We start from the raw sequence: 13,050 nt of genomic DNA on the forward strand, positions 1-13,050 counted from the left end.
TGACTTTCGGAAGGCTTTCGACACTCTCTCTCACCCTGTTCTCACTGAGAAACTGGGGGACTGTGGTGTCAACACCCACACAGTCAATTGAGTTGCCAGCTGGCTGGAGGGCCGCACCCAGAGAATGGTGGTAGATGGGTCTTTTCAACCTGGAGGGATGTGGGCAGTGGGGTTCCGCAGGGCTTGGTCCTCGGGCCTGCACTGTTCAACATTGTCATCAGTGACTTGGACAAGGGAGTAAAAAGCACCCTGTTCAAATTTGCTGATGACACTAAGATGTGGGGGGATGTGGGCACGCTAGAAGGGAGGAATAGGCTACAATCAGACCTAGACAGGTTACAAGGGTGGGTGGATGAGAATAGGATGGGATTGAACACTGACAAGTGCAAAGTGATGCACCTGGGGAGGAACAACCAGCACCATACCTACAGGCTGGGGAACTCCCTTCTCGTCAGTACAGAGGTGGAAAAGGATCTTGGAGTCAACATCGACTCCAAGATGAACATGGGCCGGCAGTCAGGAAGGCCAACCATACCCTGTCATGCATCCACAGATGCATCTCGAGCAGGTCCAAGGAGGTGATCCTTCCCCTCTATGCGGCATTGGTCAGGCCGCAGTTGGACTACTGCATTCAGTTCTGGGCGCCGTACTTCAAAAGAAACGCCCATGCCTGCTATGGGACAGGGAGATCCGGGTGATGGGGATCCCCTATCCTCCATAAATGCTGACCTCGTGAAGGAACACCTTGAGAAGCTGGATACCTTCAAGTCAGCCGGCCCTGACAATCTGCACCCCAGGGTACTCAAGGAGCTGGCGAGCATCATAGCCCAGCCCCTGGCACGGATCTTTGAAAACTCCTGGCACTCTGGTGTAGTGCCTGAAGACTGGAAGAAGGCCAATGTGGTGCCGATCTTCAAGAAAGGGAGGAGAGTGGATCCGGCTAACTACAGGCCCATTAGCCTGACTTCTATTCTGGGGAAGATCTTAGAAAAGTTTATTAAGGAGGCCATCCTTGATGCACTGGCCCAGGCTAACATTCTAAGGGATAGCCAGGACGGGTTTGTTGCAGGTAGGTCTTGTTTGACCAATCTCATTTCCTTCTATAACCAGGTGACCTATCACCTGGACAAGGGAGAAGAGATTGATGTCATATATCTTGACTTCAAAAAAGCTTTTGATCTGGTATCCCATGATCACCTCTTGGCCAAACTGCCCAGTTGTGGCCTTGGCTCCACCACGATCCGCTGGCTGGGAAACTGACTCCGTGGTCGGACCCAGAGGGTTGTAATCGATGGCAGTCACTCATCGTGGTGTCCTGTGACCAGCGGGGTCCCTCAAGGCTCTGTCCTTGGACCCATCCTGTTCAACATCTTCATTAATGATGTGGACATTGGAGTCAGGAGTGGACTGGCCAAGTTCGCCGATGACACCAAACTTTGGGGCAAAGCATCCACGCCAGAAGATAGGCGGATGATCCAGGCTGACCTGGACAAGCTCAGCAAATGGGCAGACGAGAACCTCATGGTGTTTAACACCGAAAAATGCAAGGTTCTCCACCTTGGGAGGAAAAGCCTGCAGCTTCCTTATAGGCTTGGCAGTGCTACATTGGATAGCACTACAGAAGAAAGAGACTTGGGGGTCATCACTGACCACAAGATGAACATGAGTCTGCAATGCGATGCTGTGGCTAGTAAAGCGACCAAAACGCTGGCTTGCATCCATAGATGCTTCTCGAGCAAATCCCGGGACGTCATTCTCCCCTCGTACTCGGCCTTGGTGAGGCCACAGCTGGAGTACTGCGTCTAGTTTTGGGCTCCACAATTCAAAAAGGATGTGGAGAAGCTTGAGAGAGTCCAGAGGAGAGCCACGCGCATGATCAGAGGTCAGGAAAACAGATCTTATGATAACAGGCTGAGAGCCATGGGACTCTTTAGCCTGGAAAAGCGTAGGCTCAGGGGTGATCTGATGGCCACCTATAAGTTCATCAAGGGTGACCACCAGGATCTGGGGGAACGTTTGTTTTACTAGAGCGCCCCAAGGGATGACGAGGTCGAATGGTCACAAACTCCTGCAAGACCGTTTCAGACTGGACATAAGGAAGAATTTCTTTACTGTCCAAGCCCCCAAGGTCTGGAACAGTCTGCTAGCAGAGGTGGTTCAAGCACCTACACTGAACACCTTCAAGAGTAAATTGGATGCTTATCTTGCTGGGATCCTATGACTCCAGCTGACTTCCTGCCCTTTGGGCAGGGGGCTGGACTCGATGATCTCCTGAGGTCCCTTCCAGCCCTAATGTCTATGAAATCTATGAAACATGGAGAGGGTCCAGAGGAGGGTCACTCGCATGATCAGAGGGCAGCAGGGCAGGCCCTATGAGGAGAGGCTACGGGACCCGAACCTGTTCAGCCTCCAAAAGAGAAGGCTGAGGGGGGATCTAGTGGCCTGTTATAAACTAGTCAGGGGGGATCAGCAGGCATTGGGGGAGTCACTGTTCCCCCGAGCACCGCCAGGAGTGACCAGGAATAACGGTCACAAGCTGGCAGAGGGGAGATTTAGGTTAGACATCAAGAGACGCTACTTCACGGTCAGGGCGGCTAGGATCTGGAACCAACTTCCAAGGGAAGTGGTGCTGGCTCCTACCCTGGGGGTCTTTAAGAGGAAATTAGATGAACACCTTGCTGGGGTCGTTTGACCCCAGTAATCTTTCCTGCCATGGCAGGGGGTTGGACTAGATGATCTACTCAGGTCCCTTCCAACCCTAGAAACTATGAAACTATAAAACTAAGATCGTATTGATCTCTGACTGATCTCCTCCACTTGCTCTCTCTTAGAGCACTGTTAAGCATGCAGGCCTGCAAGATGACTCTAGGGACAGCATGAGAACCAGGACTTATAAAAGCAGAGGTCAAAGTGACAGATGCTGTCCAAAATGCCCTGAGAGAAATTCAGTTCAGGACAACCTATATAGAAGCTGCACAAATGTTTCTCTGCATCAGTATTCATTGCCCCCCCCCACACCCCAAAACTCACCACACTGTAATTGTCCAGGGCTTCCACCCTACAGCAGAAGTGGCGCCGCTTGGCTTCTCTGCTGATTCTCTCAGCTGCATCTTGAGCTGTCCCTGTCTGGCTACCAAAGAGAATGAGGAGTTTCCGTTCCGACATCTGGAGGAGACAAAACCAGCCAAGGAATTACAGTGCAACAAGGCAAAATGCGAGCCAAGGCGAATCCTTGCTCACTAAGTCAAGCTAGGACTCAAAAGAAGCACTAGCAGGACTTGGTTCTTATGTATTTTGAAGGAGGAATGCAGAATGCTTTAGCATAAAGGATATGTAAAAATACAGAAAGCAACATGGTTAAATGAGACACTAGAAATCAGGGCTCCTGGATTTCCAGCTCTGGCTGATTTGCTGTCTAGTCTCAGCCCTGTACTCAATTTCCCCGTCTGTAAAATAGGGGTGGCATCAGTTCCAACCACACAGGATGAAGGGACAAATTTTGAGATAGAATTTGCATTTGTAAAGAGCTGTGAGTCTCTGATGTATTCCAAAGTGAGGGGATACTGCTGACTCAAATGCTGGCTAATTTTAGAAATGTGTTAGAAGTAGGTATTGGCCCCAGTTTTTTTGCCTATGTTTGCAAATTTACAGTCCCATTTTCCTTATCACTCCTGTAGCTGAGTGAAGGAGTCATGTAACCAGCAGAGGTAAATAACTACATGGAGAAACAGCAAGAATGTCGTACAACTGGTTTATTTTTCTCTCCAATCCTTTTGAGTTACAGGAATCCTGGACACTCGAAGTGACAAAAGCCCTTGGCAAATTTAACCCAGACACAAGGGAGAGCTATAAATCACTGGTGTTTCAATGAGAAGGTATGACTCACAGTTAATTCCAGTCATGGGGAAAGAAAGAGGCCTGATGGTTCCTATGACAGCAGTCCTGGGATTCTTAAAAAGGTTCCCACTGGCACATAATATCCCTGCCTGATATCAGTGTGGTTCCTTTCAGCCCCAGAGCCATAAGACTTATTCCAAAATTCAAATGGACCCAACCAGAAATTTGGGAAAGTCTCTTGGGTACATGCTGCTCAGCCAACAAAGACAGCAGAAACGTAACTTTCTCCCACCAGTCCCTGCTAGGAACTATCCTGGAAAAAGTGGAGGGCAGTACCCAGCAGGCACACAGGCAGCATGTTTAGTTCCTACCCCACTGCCCCCATAGCCTCAGCCATGGTTGGCAACTTGATATGTGAAGCACAAAGTGGAAAGAGGAAGTGGCTGGTGTGCATGGCGCTCTAACCATCCATAAGGGAAGGACTGTCTATAGGGTACTGCAAGCAGCTAGTGCAAGTTGCAGCAGGCCCCATGCACAAGGCAGAAACCCAGGAGGAATCCCTACTGGCTGCTCACCTCCCAGCCCCTGCCTACAAAGGGTTGTTAATGGATGGAAAGGCACTCAGTGCTAAGGCTGCCCTAGCCTCAGGCATAGCCATTCAAGCCTTATCTTGCTCCCCCTGGGGTTCCCATAGCCTGACAGAAAGGCAGGCAATGGAGCAACCAGTGCTACTTGGCTTCCTCCCATAATACATCAAACAGCCAGAGGAGAGCTGTTTCCCAGGGAAGGGGTAAAATTGGTTGTACTGATTTTTGGTGCAACTTCTGCAGGGAGCCTTAAAGGGTACTGGCAACAGAGATTGGGGAAACTGAACAATCACTCATGGAAAAGCCTGGCCCAGAGGCACATGCTGCAGCATTAATTAAACATGCCCAAACCTTGGGCGTCACAGGCTTTGCACACAACATTTTGAGATGTTTGAGAAGGAAAGGCTACAACCTATGTTCCATTAGAAGTCAAGTGCTAAGGCAGCCTAGACCTGTGTCAATCATTTTTCACTACCTCCTTGACCACAACAGAACTTTGATATATATTTTGATTAAAAAACCCAAAAAACTGAAGGCATTACAGACAGAGAAAAAAGCAAGTGTACCCTTTTTCTGCACCTTCTGGTTCCCACACTGTTAATATTTGCACCTAAAATTTTGCATCCTTGGAAATTGATGCTGTTTGGAAAGCAAGCAGATGAAGACATGGCAAGGATGACACCTGTCTTTTTAACTAAAGGTGAGTGCCTACTTTCTGTAACTTGGGTTTCTCATTATTTGAAAGAGCACCTGTGACAGACAGGTGCTCCCCCCCCCACTTCTGTGTGGCCAGGAGATTATAATCATTCAGTTGGTTGAGACTTGCTATGGCTGAGTCTGCTCACAAAACCAGATTTCTGCAACATGCTCTTGAGCATAGTCCCTTTGGAAAGGAGATGTAGCACAGAACCTGGGCACCTGCTGCTGAAGTTACCTTACCATGTGATCTGCCTTTGAGAAACGCTCCTCCCTCCCTCCAATATTCTCCTGCAGCTGTAGGCAGCACGGTGCCCGGATTACAGCCTCCTCTATATAAACAGGAGGGAGCAGCTGACAGGACATTTAAAAGGAGGGGCTCTACATTTCAGACCTTTCTCCCTGACCCTTGAAAGAGGCGAGGTCATGAGGGTGGAATCCTTCAACCCCCCGTTTCTATCTGGTTGCCATTACCGCGGTGAGACTCACTAAAGCTCGTGTAACTGTCTGGCAAGTTGTTAAGAGGCAAGAATAGAAGCTTCTCAATAAGAGACAAGGGATGGAAAGCACCGCTCCGCTCGTCAAGGACCGGGACTAGTAACCCCAGACCAACCGCGGAGAACGCCGAACCCACCTGCACTTCCGGCATCGGGCTAGTTCCGCTTCCTGTGACAACAACAACGTGCGCCGGAAGTGCGGCGGTCGGTGGCCCGAAAAGAACGTCCGACTGCCCTGCGCAAGCTGGTATTGTGCTACTTCCGCTTCCAGTGAGGACACCGGTGTGCGCCGGAAGTGCTCGGGGGGCGGCGCTGCAGCGCGCTGCGGGCTGGGGCGATGCTGTTCTCGCTGCGGGAGCTGGTGCAGTGGCTCGGCTTCGCGCCCTTCGAGCTGCTGCTGCACGGGCTGGCGCTGCTGGCCGCCTCCGTGCTGCTTGTGCTGAAGGTGGACGGCGCGGGCGCGGCGCTGTCGTGGTGGGCGGTCTTCGTGCCATTCTTCGCGGCCGACGGGCTGAGCACCTACTTCACGGCCATCGTGTCGGTGCGCCTGTTCCAGGACGGCGAGAAGCGCCTGGCCGTGCTGCGCCTCTTCTGGATCCTCACTCTGCTCAGCCTCAAGTTCGTCTTCGAGATGCTGCTGTGCCAGAAGCTGGTGGAGCAGACGCGTGAGCTCTGGTACGGCCTCATCATGTCGCCTGTCTTCATCCTGCTGCAGCTGCTCATGATCCGTGCCTGCCGCGTCAACTGACCCTGCTGGTTGGGGCCTGGCGCTGCTGCCCCGCTCCCTGGCCTGGGCCCCGACTTGCTGCTCTGAGCCGAGACGTTTCGGGTTCCCTCCAGTCGCCACCCAGTGGCCTTGTGGCTCCCGGCCAAGATGTTTTGGGTCCCATCCAGTTGCTGCCCATCAGTGTTGTGGGCCCGGGCTGAGACATTTTGGGTTCCCTCCAGTCACCATGCATTGGCATCATAGCTCCAGGCTGAGAAACTTTCAGTTGCCTCAAGCGGTTGTCCATCAGCACCATGCCCCCAGGAGGTCTCATGGCAGCCCCACAGCGTGTCTGAATTTTGGGGGTAGCGCATGAATGTCAGAAAGGGCCGATGCTGGTAACTCGCGTTGGGTGTTTTATAATAAAGATGCACATGTGCCGCATCACCAACAAGAGGGCTTGTTTATGAAGCTTTGTCTGAGGATATTGCTGCATGCTGCTGTTGCCTGGGGAAGATGGGCAAGTCCAGGGGGAGGGAATCCTGCCTTGGACTTCTGTGCCCAGGGTTGGGAGGACGTTGCCCTCATGAAGGCAGCTGCTGACTTACGTGCCCTATGCATGCTGAGGATGCAAAGCTCGTGATATAAGCTCCAGTCATGGCCTCAACTGGGGCCTGTCTGATCCATCCAGAACAAGCTTCAAAGCAGCAGGACAAGAATGTATTCTATGTAGAAAGAACAGTATGTTCCGTGCAGGTCAGGCAAAGACTCCCAGTTACAATGCAGTGCGAATTGTCAGTGAACCTGGGTAGCTGAACTACAGATTTGTTGAAATGACTGAAGACAGCAGCAATCTGATTTCCCCTAACTTATACCTACTTCAGGGCCAGGATCAATGGGCTGTTTTCCTTTCACTGTCAATTTTACACGGTCCCTCTTTGGCATCTTAAATGTTGTTATTTATTGTTAGGATCCTAGGAAAGTAGAGCTGGGACGGGAACACATGAGGGTCATCTAGTTCAGCCCCCTGCTTGGCAAAATCATCCCTGGCTAAACCATCCCAGTCAAGTGTCTGCCCGACCTGCTTTCTGAATTTCCGCAGGCAGAGATTCTACAACTTCTCTAGGAAGCCTGTTGCAGTGCTTGACCACCCTTATAGCAAGGAAGTTCCTCCTGATTTCCAAGATTAATTTCCTCTGCTGCAGCTTTAGGCCATTGCTCCTAGACCTATTCCGTATAGTCACAGAGAAAAGTCCATCTCCGTCCTTTTTATGATCACTCTTCAGGTATTTGAAGACTTGTCAAATCCTCCTCAGTCTTCTCCAGACTAGATGACTAGCTCTTTCATCCCTTCCTCATAAATCTTGTTGTTGCTATTGTTATAATTATAGTACTTGTTTCTATTTGGAAGGTGGGGCAGTGGATTAAGTCATATTCTAGTAAGCCAGTGGAGGCCAACCTTATTGGCAAGCATGCGACAGATTAATCCTGCACTCCCAGGTGTCACTCCAGTCCTCTTCTGCCCAATCTTCTGTTCTTTTTGCTTCCTACTTTGTGCTCCCTGCCCAATCTCCTGCTCTGCTTTCTGCTTCCTTTCCTGTGACTTCTGCTTCCTGCCTTACCTACTACTGTGATGCCTATCCCCTCTCTGATCTGTTGCATTCTGCACAGAGGCTGGCTGTGCCACAGGTTAGTCATCTGTGTACTAAGCTGTTACGGTGTCTCTCAAATGACATGAAATAATGGACTTAAATTGGCTTAGTAAGATGGCCACTTAATTGGGTTTTTTTTGGTTGCTTCAGCAAAAAAAACAAGTTTTTCAGCAGCAAAAATATGAGGGTAACATATCCCCCCCAACAGCAGTAACTGCATTTCCCAGAATGCCCTTCACTGACACAGGGGCCTGTGTTGCTGCCACTGCTGTGCCTTCCCACTGAAGGAGCTATAAGGGAGGGAGGATGGGAGAGTGAAGCCCTTCCCTCCCCACTCTGGTGTTCCCTCCCTCACCACCTTTCCCCTTTAGGTGGTGCCAAATGCCGTGCTTGCCCTCCCTTTTTTAAGCTACTGCTGGTTACTATAGGCTGTTATTTAGATCTTGGTTTTGCTTTAACTGTCTCATGGTACTCAATGCGTTAAATTGAAAACGAAAATGCCCACAGGGATGAAGCTCAGGAGAGAGCATGCCTTGGTATTGAGGAGACTTGCTGGGTCAGCCCTGATCTTGGGCTAAATGACCTCACCTCCCAGAAAGAGGTGCCAGCTTAAGAACAACGGCATACCTTAGAGGAGTCTGCCCAGGAGGTCAGATTTAATGACATCATCTGGATGCTGCTCAGACTGGGTACACTTCAAGGGACGTGAGATCCAGGGATTGGGTTAAATACCAAAGCCCTGGTGACTGTCCACAAGGGAGGGAGGCAGGGCAGTGACACAGGGCTCTGCAGAACCCTTCTCTCTTACTGAGTACTGTATAACAGATCTCCTTAGGGTTCCTTCAGGAAAGCAGAACTTAAAAGATTTTCTTGAAAGCATGCATAGAAAGGGCAGAACTAAGATTGTGCAGGGGAAGAATAACTTTTGGTTATTCTTGATTTTACAGTGCTTTATGTTGCAACATTGATGGGGCTGTTAACCTAACTGTTAATGGAATGAATGTTCTCATTAAAAAGAAAAAAATTCTGCAGTGGAACAATGACCTAGAAAGTTTGAGGACTCTTCTATGCAAGAGGCACATTCACCAAAGCAAGGAGTCTCATGTAGTCTAGCATAATTCAGTACAAACCAGGATTGTATGTAGTGAGAATGTGCTGTCATTGCCATTGGGCTCGTGCTTTCACACTAGTGTGTGCCGTTATGCTCATGCTGTCACATCACTGTGTCCTCTGTCTTTTTTATACTAATACATCAGCGTTGAATGAGATCCAGAGATATCCCTTCGTGATAGTGCTCAAGCTTAGAGACTATGAGGGTAAGTGCAGCATAACCACTTTGGTGTATGGATGATTGCTTCTGCTTTATGCCAGTCTGACCTGGGGTTTTCCATGCATTGCAATTAATAGTAGCCAGCAGGATCCAGAGATCACGTTCCAGTTTACAGCACTGTCACACTAACTGCTTATTTGACAAATACGGTTTCAATGCCTTAGCATTCTCAGAGATTGTAATTAGTCCCCATTTCTGGGATGCCTGAAAGAATTGAGGAGCTCCTAACAGCCAGGCCATGTGGGGGAGTTGTTCCAGCTCTGTATAAGCTGAACCCAAAAGCACCTTACTACCTCTGTATTGTGAAAAGGCAGTTGGCTATCAGGCTCCTAGCTGCTTCCTTACTCCATGCAGTGTCTCTACATGCTTTGTTTCCCTCCAAGCATAAGTTTGTTAGAGCAGAGGCCAGCTCTTTTGTATTTGCACAGCCTCTAGCACACTAGAGTGTTATTGACGGTGAACAATACTCATCGTTTGTAGAAGGTCCCTTGGAGCAGAGTGCTATTGTTTTGTGCCAAGAGTGCAAAAGTCCCTGTATCGGACATTTATCACCAAGATGAAGCGTCTTCTAGTAAACAAAGGTCTATATTCTAACATTTGTGATATGATGCCTAAGTGAAACTGCTCTTGTTGAAGCTATGAGTTGTGCCTGGGAGCGGTTCATTAAGGACTGCAGGTACCTGCCCAAAGGTCGCTTATGTAACCATATGCCAGCAGGTGCCAACAGTACTCCCTTGCAGGGTGACCCATGAGTAGGATTTAAGAATGCTTCCTGCCTATTGACTCCTGATTACTGATTATCCAAAGACATCTGGTGTCAGGGGTAACCAGGCTTTATCAGGTTTTGAATTATGGGGGAGCCCAAAATCATAACCGGGGGGGGGGTCTCCAATTTTATTAGGGCATCATGATGGGGCAGCCCAAATTTTTTTGCAGGCATCCCTCCCCACCCCCCATCAAAGTGTAATTCAAACTCTGGACTTCACCATAACCAAAGGGAGAAGCTGTGTGTTCTGCAGCTGCATGAATAGCACCATCCTTTCAGAGAATCACAGCGTTGCAAGAAAATATTTTCCTCAATTTCTAGCAGCACTTTATGGCCACAGCTGCAGTAAGACTTACCTCTACCCCAGCCATTCCAGCCCAGCACCCAGAGCAGTGGTTCTTAACCTTTTTAGACTTGAGGCACCCCTTAATAGATTCAAGGTGCCCCTTAAAAAATGCCAGCTCTTACTTTTTACTCTTTGTTTTTTGTCAAAAATACTAGAGCAATTCTGTTGCAAAGAATTCAGAAAGACCACAGCATGTCAGAATGTTTTTAACACCAGATTCCTATTTGAAATCTCTGGGTTTATTTGTGAATCATGTTTGCACACCTCACAGTGCTAACATTGTATGGCATCCCATGGTACCCTTGAAAGGATCTCAAGGCACCCCAGTGTCTCAGAACCCTGGTTGAGAATCACTGGCCAGAGAGGCTACCCTCTCTGCTATCACTGCAAACAACCTGTCAACATCTACAATAAGTTTGTTGTTCTCCTTCCAAACCTTCTGAAAAATGTGCTTTTGCTGGGCTACTGCTGAACACTTGACAATGGTTGGACTGCTGTTCTGCTGAGATCACTGCCCATCGTGCTGACCAAGAATATGTCACTGTTCCTTGTACTCCCCAGTCTGCTTGTCTTAGACTGCCAGCTCTCTGGGCACAGCCTGGCTTTCTGTTTTGCTTGTACAGTGGCCTGCACAGTGGGGTCTTGCTGCTGTTTAGGCACTTAATTTGCCATTGATTTTAATGGTAAATTAGGCATCTAAACTGATCCAGTTGACTTTCTGTGGAATTTGTAAGTCTAATGCTTTGGGTGCTTATGAAGATTTCACCTTGGATCTTCCTTGCTATTCTTAGGCATTGAGGGTAGAACATGTTGGCATGAACCACTTTCTAAACAGTGGCTGGACAGAGCAACTTCCCTCATAGTTTTGTAGGTTTTTATGGCTACTAAATCTGGCCCAGTGGCCAGCTCACCAAAATTCAGCACCTTGTAGGTTACTTCAGTTCAGAGGAGAAATAGGTGAGAAACTCTGACAGCTCTGTTTGTTTATTTAAAAAAATGGGCAAAGTTCCACTTTCTCAGACACGGGAGGAATCAAATAACCAGAGACTGTTTCCTTATTCTTGGCCTGAAGACTCTTTTTGCTCATACTCAACCCTAAACCTGCTCCCCACATTTCAAGAACTTTTTCAGGAGCTGTGCACCAGTGTTCAGGCAGCACTGAAGCTAGCTTCTCCTCATGTTTCAATGTGTCACCTCCCTCTTCAGAAGAGCTGCCTCTTCTCTACCCACACTCTTTTTCCCTCCATCCCAATACTCCTAGATCATTCCCATTCCTGAACAGCTTTGCATTTGTCTTTGGGGAAAAAATGTTTCTTGGGACCAGCAGGAAGAAACTGGACAGTGGGGTGTTCTGCAACCATGAGGCTTGTTTCTGGTTCCTGGTTTCCTCAGCTCCTGGCAGAGTCTGTCTAAAGTCTACTCGCTCCCTGGTTATCTTTGAGACCCAGGGCTCTCTACTTGGTGTTCTCCCCTGGAACTCTTGTTTAAGCCTTTTGACTTTACTCTCATCCCTGTTTATGTTTAGTCCCAAAAAGTCACTTGGACCCTGGTTCTGTATCCCCCAGGCTTAGCCATTCCATATCAGGTTATGTAAAGGTATGGCCACCTTTAGTAAGTATGGCAGTTAAACCTACCAGTTTTAGTAAGGTTTAACCCTAGCTGTTAAAAGGGCCATCAGTCCCCCTCCTCCTCTAGTGTTGGGAGATGGTGGTGTGGTGGAGCCCCCAAAGAAATAATCATCTTTATCAGCAAGGTGGCTAAAATCTGCATGTGCAGGGTGTGTGCGGAAACTTCCCATCAGTAGCAGGAGCTAGAGCATTGAGAAGTGGAACAAAGTGCAGATTTTAGCACCTGACCCTATAAGTTATCTTCACTGGGTACAAGGGCATTTCCAGGCCAAGTATCTATTGTAGTTTTATAACCAGATTGATAAGGGAGGCTTTGGGGCCTATCAGAAATTGAAAGTCTCTCCCATAGCCAGGGGGCTATGTTGGGGGGCCATGGACCTAAGCTACAATATTTATAGCCCTGGGGTAGGGGGTGGCTTTATGTCCTGGCCAAAAGCTAATGTCCAAAGCCCTGATATGAGAAGAGAGCACCAGATCTGGCTACAGCTGATTCTTGGGAAAAGAGAAAAAAGGACAGGAAAGAGCACAAGTACAAGGGTTAAAATGAGGCCTCTCTCTAAGGGAAAGCGGAACAGAGTCTCTGATGGTACCCCTACTTCTTGCATGGGTCTTAGGAGAGTGTGGACACTGTCCAGTGATTTGTCCAGGGGCATGTGGTGACCAAAGGAGCGGGGGAACAGACCCACAATCATGAGTCCCAGAACTTCCTCTTGGTGATACAGGTGGCTCCAGGCAATGTAACTTGCAGAGCTGATATCTTACTAATGCTGAATAACTGTACAGTGGGTGATGTCAGAGGAGCTCCGAGCAAGAAGAACTATTTCCTCTTTAGATTCCTGGCGCGGAGACTGGGCCGAGTCATCACTGAGACCTGTGATGTGTGCTTATGGCAAAGGACAGGACTTTGGCTACAAAAGCACACCTGGACTGGATTCACGTTCCACACACAGCCATTGAGAATGAATGGCCGTGTTGTCACAGGGCACAGCAGTTTTCTCTCCATTG

General features: G+C 48.8%; 2 protein-coding genes across 3 annotated transcripts in view; one reads left to right on the forward strand and one right to left on the reverse strand.

Annotated features, from left to right (window-relative positions):
• The window catches only part of NDOR1 (NADPH dependent diflavin oxidoreductase 1), a 38,983-nt gene extending 33,116 nt beyond the window's left edge, over positions 1–5,867 (reverse strand). The window contains exons 1-2 of one of the 2 annotated variants that reach the window (XM_090021307.1): positions 5,755–5,867; positions 3,031–3,165 (exon numbers count right to left, since the gene is read on the reverse strand). In XM_090021307.1, the coding sequence (XP_089877433.1) occupies positions 3,031–3,165; positions 5,755–5,769 (150 nt within the window). In that variant the 5' untranslated portion in view covers positions 5,770–5,867. The other variant, XM_090021308.1, reaches the window with a different exon arrangement.
• A 23-nt stretch (positions 5,868–5,890) lies between these two features.
• Positions 5,891–6,777, forward strand: TMEM203 (transmembrane protein 203). The gene has a single exon (XM_090021310.1). The coding sequence runs from the start codon at positions 5,955–5,957 to the stop codon at positions 6,363–6,365; it is 411 nt and encodes a 136-aa protein (XP_089877436.1). The 5' UTR covers positions 5,891–5,954; the 3' UTR covers positions 6,366–6,777.
• The last annotated feature ends 6,273 nt before the right edge of the window (positions 6,778–13,050 follow it).

The sequence above is a fragment of the Crocodylus siamensis genome, chromosome 11 (genome assembly GCF_052110815.1).
Source record: "Crocodylus siamensis isolate JL-2025a chromosome 11, ASM5211081v1, whole genome shotgun sequence".
NCBI lineage: Eukaryota > Metazoa > Chordata > Crocodylia > Crocodylidae > Crocodylus > Crocodylus siamensis.